This window comes from Oncorhynchus mykiss, chromosome 24 (assembly GCF_013265735.2).
Source record: "Oncorhynchus mykiss isolate Arlee chromosome 24, USDA_OmykA_1.1, whole genome shotgun sequence".
In the NCBI taxonomy this organism is placed as follows: Eukaryota; Metazoa; Chordata; class Actinopteri; order Salmoniformes; family Salmonidae; genus Oncorhynchus; species Oncorhynchus mykiss.
Genome location: NC_048588.1, coordinates 4,629,676 through 4,638,111, shown reverse-complemented (window position 1 = coordinate 4,638,111; position 8,436 = coordinate 4,629,676). Strand labels below are relative to the sequence as shown.

General features: G+C 45.2%; 1 protein-coding gene across 6 annotated transcripts in view; it reads left to right on the top strand.

Annotated features, from left to right (window-relative positions):
* The first annotated feature begins 234 nt into the window (after positions 1–234).
* The window catches only part of LOC110503487 (Down syndrome cell adhesion molecule-like protein 1 homolog), a 296,025-nt gene continuing 287,823 nt past the window's right edge, over positions 235–8,436 (top strand). For 4 of the 6 annotated variants that reach the window (XM_036961298.1, XM_036961296.1, XM_036961297.1 and 1 more), the window contains exon 1: positions 255–519. In XM_036961298.1, coding sequence (XP_036817193.1) covers positions 270–519 — 250 coding nt within the window. In that variant the 5' untranslated portion in view covers positions 255–269. Of the gene's footprint in view, positions 520–8,436 lie in introns of all 6 variants that reach the window. The other 2 variants (XR_005039325.1, XM_036961299.1) reach the window with 2 other exon arrangements.

Here is an 8,436-nt window from a genome sequence, read left to right as displayed (position 1 = left end):
CATGGACCTTAACAAAGAACGAGCTCAACGGACCGAAGCTGATTCTCTCCAGTCACCTGTTATATCACACCTCAAGACACCATACACCTGACCCCCCATAAACAAACCCAGCCCCACCGCTCCAGACACGTACACAAACCACCCCTCCCATCCGCGCAAAGAGAACAGCTCCATATTCCGTGCGTGTGGTCCTCGTACAATAGACGCACTGCCTCACTTCTCCATCACGGCGCATCATTACAATAGCGGGGGAGGGCCCCTCTCCTCGGATGACGGTCCCGGTTATGGGAGGGTACGGGAGGCGGGACCAGATCAGTGTCCGTTCCTCGGAGTTTGCGAGTCTGGGACTAGGGCTGGAGAGATCGCCGGTGAGCATCGTCACCACTCCAGCACGGAGCCTCGCTTGGCCGAACGCTGCGCCGTGCACTCGTCGGGATTGCACAACATTCCTGAGAAATATACCTGCTATTTATGGCATGTGGCTGGTAACTTTATTCCTGCTGTACTCTTTACAAGAAGGTACGTGAAAGACATTCACACTATTGCTCTCTCCAATCCAGTGTTGAAGTTGGGGCGCATATAGGCTATTTGTGTTTATTTGTGCTACAATAAATGAGGTGGGGTTGAAATTTGCTCATTTACAAAAGTCGTCACTTTAAATTCCTTCTTGTCAGTTAAGGTCAATGGCCTATCTTTACTTGGATAAAACATATTGAGTTGGGTGGGAATAATCGGTTTAACCACACTTAGAATGGAGGATGACAACAAGAATGACTTTTCAGCCACCATCCCTTCTGTCAGGTGTCTTGATCAATCCAAGGACGCATTATGCAGCAGCATAATTACACGTGTTTACACTATTTGAGAAGGAACATACATGTTGGCAGTGTGGTCCATATTCCCCTTAACCGCTGTCCGTGGCAGTTAAAGATGGGAGAGATAACATTTGGCATTCATGAACATGTCGAGTTGTGATGAATATGGAGACAATAAGAGAGGAAGAGATGCGGACGCAAAGACTGCGAGCTACAAGCTGCTAAGAACTCCAACTGGGTCTTTGAGCTGTAGGATGTTTATCAGAAAAGTAGCGGGGCATTCAAGTGTACATTTGTTTGCTCTCTTTCCTCTGTCCCATAACAGATAACAGAAGGTGTCGGGCGTCTGTGTCATTTGCTAATATGGATTCTTTGGCGCACCAAATTAGTGCATGTCTGTTGAAGAGCGTGCCTTTTAGTGTGCGTGTGTGTGTGCGTGCGTGAGTGTTCAAAGACAATGAGGGCCACAAAACATTTTATAAGAGATGTGTAAACCGATGCTGAGGATATTATTGAACGCTGGGATTTTACGCAGTTGGCAATTTGCTTCACTTTCTACAATGACACGGGTCAGCGCAAGCAGACACACTCAATTGTTATTATCGGTAGTCTAATTATGCCTCCTCCATTTTCTATGGCCCCAGATTCTACATACTGATTGGGTTTGCATGGAAAAATACTGCAGATCGAGAGGAAGCTTGAATATGTTTTTTGATTGAACAATCGCTTCAGATTGAACGCTTGTCAACCATTTCACCAATTTGAACATAATCCAGTCGATCAAATTCAGTCATAACCCCAAGATCAAATAAACACATACACATAAATAATAAATTAATAAATGCGTAAATAATTGTCTAAAACGTAATCAGTCTTAGGATCACATGCAGATAGGCCCTAACTCTGTTCTGTTCATTCCGTGTTTTCATGAGTGGATGCCCTTTCAGACATTTGAAAGACATGGCCTATATCCTTGCAGGCCAACAGTCCGGGATGGTGTGGTGCGTGTGCGTGGTGCTGCTGCTGTTGTGACGAGGGCTTTTTGTGGTGTTTTTGTTGTATTTAATTGGATTACAGGGTCTTTTTAGATTATGTACTGCACATCGCCTCGTCTCGTGACTGAACAAGACGTGTGTGTGTGTGTGTGTGTGTGTGGTGAAAGGAAGGAGGGAGAGTTGGGGGTTGCAGCTAGGCAGTGTAGCGGAAAGAGTGGAGAGGGAAGAGATGGAGATAACGCAGTCGAAAACGAACTTCCATTCAGCATAGTTTTTTTCCTTTATTCGTTCATTTTTGGCAACAATCAATTTTATATTTACATACTATCTGATTTAATGTGCGTTTTAATTTAGAAGAAAATATTTGATCAGAGAAAAATGTTAGCCAATTATCCTACATGCATATGCATTAGGACTGCGTATTTTCCTGAGTCGGGCCGCGCCTCCATAAAGGTTGTCACTTTTGTGGAATGGCACACAACACCCTGTGCTTAATTTGATGAATATCTCTTCCATACATCCTTGTATAATTTGATATTCTCAGAAATATACATTTTCCTTGTCGTTGGTTTTCAGTAGGCTAATTAGTCATTTGAGTGCAATATGAATAACCAGATGTCCCATAATTGATGCGTCTCGTCCATACCAGTACTCCCCAACCCCTGGTTTGAAACTGGGTGCGTGTGTGTGTGTGTGTGTGTGTGTGTGTGTGTGGGGGGGGGGGGGGGTCATTCTTCTTTGTCATGATCTGGTCCCGCTTGTCATTTTATGTAAATGTGATGAGACACAAAACAAATCAGCGGGGAAAGATGCTATCCGTGCCATCTATTCACCGGAAACAGTCAGGCCTATTGGTGATGGCAATGATTGTACATATTTGTTGCAATGCATCAATTTAATAATGTTCATATCAATTTGAGATATTTAAAGCCTAATATTTTATCATTATTATAGTAACACAAATTCAAATCACCCAAATATTCTGATCAAGACTACGGTGTGTAAAATAATGAGGGAGAGATACTATAGTTATTTTATCAATTCACTGCTGATTCCGGTTTTATCCAGTTCAGCCTGACAGGCCTCCAATATATAAAACGAATACTGAATGACTGTACATTTTCAATTGATAGGAACGATAGAATTAATGTAGGATATAAATAGATTAGTTGACACATCTAAGCAGTTGGTTTTTAGGCATGTATATTTCGTTTCCCTCACCTGATGGGAACATAACTACGACTCAATGACTGGTGGGGGGATGAGCATTCGTCAAAATATGCAATGTGGTATACGTGGGGGCAGCGATATTATCTTGACGGAACCAGATTTTCTGAACATTTGCCTAAATTAAAATGTGAAACCAATACCAATACCAATATTATTATGAATATTATTATAGTAAAAATAATAATTATTATTATTATAATTCGGCCTATCAGTGTTTATTCATTTGTGATGTGTAAGCATTTTGTTATGCAAAATATATATTTGCATTCTTTAGGCTGCATTTTGAGGCAATTTATCATCTCTGTAATGTCCCCCTTACACACGTCTTTCTCTCTACTTAGTCCCTTTACCGGATGAAATGTGCAAAATTGGTTTCTCTTCCTGTTTACCCAAATCAGCATCCCTTCCCAGCTGTGTAATTAGTAGGCGTCAGTTTGAACTGAAACTAAAGCCTGATTTGCAACTTATTTACAAAAGTAAATCCGTTCATTGACTAGAGGACTGCACTTCTCCCTCCTCTTTTGTGATATGTTTGATGGGATAGCCCTTTGTTTCCATAATCTGGGCCAGATAGTTCTGACAACGGCGTGTTGCTCTCTGCTCTCCTCATAACGTATTTTGTCAACCGTTATGGCACTCGTCTGACTTACAACCAAGGCCTGGTCGGGCGGACACGGCAGTGTAATTTTGGAATCAAATGAAAGGCACACAAACTGAGAGGTGAGAGGGCAGCATGGGCTTGTAGTAATTGTTTTATGAGTCAGATTCAGAAATAGACTGCCTCGAATTCATGTACACCACTGCACTGCGTCTAGATGCTTTGCGTCTGCGTCCTGGTGAAAGGCCACTACCTCGCCACGTGTGCCAGTACGGTATTTTTGCTTTCATTTTGTCTTGACGCCATATTCAATTGATCATAAACTTTAAAATGAAGTCTCTCACGTTGATTCCCATGATATCGACTCGACCTATTCTGTCCTCTCCTTGGACAAGAGTTATCCCGCAACAAGTTGCCTGTAACCCCCCCCCCCCCCCCCCCCCCCCCTCTCCCCCTCACTCTCTCTCTCTCTCTCTCTCGCTGAATGTAATTGCGAGAGCGACAGTCATACTATTCGATCTCTAAGTGTATACCGTCTCTTCTCCTAAATAGCACCTTACCTATGAACTTGTGATGTGTCTCTGAGCGGCACGGCCACAATAATACCACACTCTCGTGTTTACTCGCATCCCCTCGTCTCGCTCTGGTAAGCAACGACTGTTTTTTTATTTCATTTTTTACCGTGGAGTGTTTGTGCTGGTGACTTGGCCGGTGAACAGAAAAGCCACGGAGGCTGTTCCTCACCTGCATGCATCATTTAGGCCTAAGGTAACTTGACCATATGGGGGAAAACAGAGAAATGCCGCTTCACTCCTCTACCCTTCCAATGGGTATCTTACTTTAAAAAAAAAATACAAACATATGAACACAAATGAACACCCAGTTTATTAAGTAAAACATGATTTGACCTATTCACACAGATTGTCCAATTGAGTTTGATAACTCAACAGGTATTCTCTCACCTGTTGTTGAGTGGGGCATCTTTTCTGACTTGACAGCCATCTCCACTTTCACAAGATCTGTTGTACCAGGAGAGGAGAGGAGATGAGAGGAGAGGAGAGGAGAGGAGAAGAGAGAGGGAGAGGAGAGGAGGTGGGTCACGTGTAGGGCTAATCTGCTTTAACGTGACAGCTCTTCTTTTCCCTCCTTTGCTTCCCTCTTTTCTCTAGCTATCTCGCTTACTGCCGCTCCCGTTATCTCGGACTCAGTGAGAAGGAAGGGTAGAGGATTAAATCACACCCCAAACATCTGACACTCACTTCACAACTGTGAACATCTTTCCTTTAAAGAGGGAGAGTGTGGCTCCTCAAATGCTGAAATGGATCCTAATATTCCACTGACACGGCATAATATGGAGAAGAGGGTTGTTTGTGGTGTGTGTGTGTGTGTGTGCGTGCGTGGATGCTCGCATGCATGCGTATGGCGAGGTCATTTCAGCGTTATGCCAATGCATTATCCTTTTTCGCTGTCTTTGTACGCAAAATGGGTATGAAATAGCATTCATAATAATATAACTATAATTAATTCTTGCTTTCCCGTAATGGGCTGTCAGACCTCACTACTACGTTGTCGCGGTGTTGTAACTGACCGCAATGACATTAGTGTTATGTTGCCTGAACATGTTAAGTATTGTATTCGGTATGATTCATCAGACCCATAACAGGAATGCATTCTGGCCTCTGAGAATGTGTACGTGTATACTTGAGCGCATGTTATTGTGTGTGTGTGTGAGAGAGATTTATTGACCTGTGTGCATGGGATGGTATGAATCTCAGAGACGATTGTGTGTGTGTGTGGATGAGACAGAAAGAGCTGCATTATGCATAGCCGTTCACCATAGGCAATATCCCTGTCTCAGTGGCATACATATTCATACGCCATTTTCATACTGCCCGCAAAAGGGGGGAGAAAAGGAAATATGCAGATGTGTGTTTGGAGGGAGGAGAGGCTTGAGTCAAATGTGTCACAGCAACAGAACAAGAGCAGGAGACAGAGTGAACAGGCTTCGCCCAAAAGGAGCAGTGTTTTAGGTAACTCACCCAAATCACAATGACCTTCTCCCGTTGTAATCAACGCATTCAGGCTTGAAGAAGGAAAGGAAAAATATGCTTCCAAAATGGATGAGTGCGCCTAGCTCCCTCCCTCGCTCCTCTCCTCCTCTGCTCCCTTCCTGCCCATGCCAGGGAAAAGGGCGGGCAGCCTGAGGGCATGGAAGAACTGAGACTTACACGTTGGGGTAGACGTCTCAGAACAAAGAAAGGGAGAATTTGGGTTATTTCAGTCCTCTCTCCTCTCCTTATTTCCACCATTACTCCCTGTTGAATTGGGTAAAGACTGGCCCCTTGCTCAAATCCTCAGACCCCAAAGCCCCGCGTGGGATCCTTATGTCCCCTTTTAATCCAAATCCCAAATCTAGCCCTCTAATCAAATCAAATGTATTTATATAGCCCTTCTTACATCAGCTGATATATCAAAGTGCTGTACAGAAACCCAGCCTAAAACCCCAAACAGCAAGCAATGCAGGTGTAGAAGCACGGTGGCTAGGAAAAACTCCCTAGAAAGGCCAGAACCTAGGAAGAAACCTAGAGAGGAACCAGGCTATGAAGGGTGGTCAGTCCTCTTCTGGCTGTGCCGGGTGGAGATTGTAACAGAACATGGCCAAGATGTTGAAATGTGAACATAGTGAACGGGTCAGGGTTCCATAGCCGCAGGCAGAACAGTTGAAACTGGAGCAGCAGCACGGCCAGGTAGACTGGGGACAACAAGGAGTCATCATGCCAGGTAGTCCTGAGGCATGGTCCTAGGGCTCAGGTCCTCCGAGAGAGAGAAAGAAAGAAAGAGAGAAAGAAAGAAAGAAAGAGAGAATTAGAGAAAGCATACTTAAATTCACACAGGACACCGGATAAGACAAGATAAATACTCCAGATATAACAGACTGACCCTAGCCCCCCGACACATAAACTACTACAGCATAAATACTGGAGGCTGAGACAGGAGGGGTCAGGAAACACTGTGGCCCCATCCGATGATACCCCCAGATAGGGCCAAACAGGCAGGATATGACCCCACTCACTTTGCCAAAGCATAGCCTTCACACCACTAGAGGGATATCTTCAACCACCAACTTACCATCCTGAGACAAGGCCGAGTATAGCCCACAAAGATCTCCGCCATGGCACAACCCAAGGGGGGGCGCCAACCCAGACAGGAAGACCACGTCAGTGACTCAACCCTCTCAAGTGACGCACCCCTCCTAGGGACGGCATGGAAGAGCACCAGTATAAGCCAGTGACTCAACCCCTGTAATAGGGTTAGAGGCAGAGAACACCAGTGGAGAGAGGGGAACCGGCCAGGCAAAGACAGCAAGGGAGATCCGTCGCTCCAGTGCCTTTCCGTTCACCTTCACCGTCCTGGGCTCCTAGACTACACTCAATCATAGGACCCACTGAAGAGATGAGTCTTTAGTAAAGACTTAAAGGTTGAGACCGAGTCTGCGTCTCTCACACGGGTCGGCAGACCATTCCATAAAAATTGAGCTCTATAGGAGAAAGCCCTGCCTCCGGCTGTTTGCTTAGAAAGCTCTACTGCTGTCCCCAGGCATGTCTTGACTTCCTCCTGGTGAAGGCAACATTGTATCGTCTCATGTAGCCCTCTGGAAGGTTTTAGTGGATTTTCTGCCATCTTGTTTACATTCATCCATCTCTCAGGGGCTTGATTTGGGATTGGGCACTGGGCTTCTATATCCACTTTTGGGTTGGGGTGTTTTTTTCTTCTCTTTCTTTGGTCTCTCTCTTCTTTCTAATGGTTGTGTTGACAGCCCCTGTTAGTCTGTGGCGGGACGTCGTCCTGGCTCTCCCCCCCCCCCCCCCAGACCCCGACTGGCAGATTATATACATGGCTATCTTTATTATGGGCCTTTCTGCTGCAGGCCACAATCTGTGCTGCATAATGGGAGTTCAGTCCACCACTGTACTGCCCTCTCTGTGTTGTACCGTGCTCAAGTGACTGACCTGGATTCACCAATAGGACAGCTGCACAAGAGCCGCCTCAGCCAATGTCGCCTGTTTGCTTTCTTTCCCCTTTAGTTCAATGTGGGCATGCCTCCGATTTGTTTTGATGTCACTCCGCGGGCGCCATTTTTTATGACATCACAGTATGGGTTCGGTGTTGTTCAGTTGTGGAATGTCTTTCGTTTTTTAAACAAGATTACAGGGATGCTCAATGATGATTCAAGGATTAATTTCTTAACAATTTTTCAAATATGTTGTATATTTTGTGAAAATATACATGTAGCTTAGTTGTTAAGAGCTTTGAGCCAGTAAACGAATGCTCGCTGGTTCGAATCCCCCAGCTGACTAGGTGAAAAATCTGTCAATGTGCCCATGAGCAAGGCACTTATCCTTAATTGCTCTGGATAAGAGTGTCTGCTAAATGACTCAAATGTAAATGTGAGACTGAAAAGCCAGTGTGGCCCTGTCCATGGTGCTGAAATGGTCTGTCTCTCAGAACATGAGCAGAGAGTTGTGTTTTTATATGGCACATGATACAGAATATATTGCACTCAACCTAAATTACACCTTTTAGACACAGAGGAACTGCTCCATTTTGGATAGGAGAGGGACCTCACATACACATTCACACACACATGCACACAGGCACGTGTACACACTCACACTGTCACCTCTCCTCACTCCCCTCATCACTGACCCCCCCAGCACGCACACAGTGACCCCCCCCCCCCCAGCACGCGCACAGTGACCCCCCCCCCTTAACCCTTCCCTGGCCCTGATCTAACCCA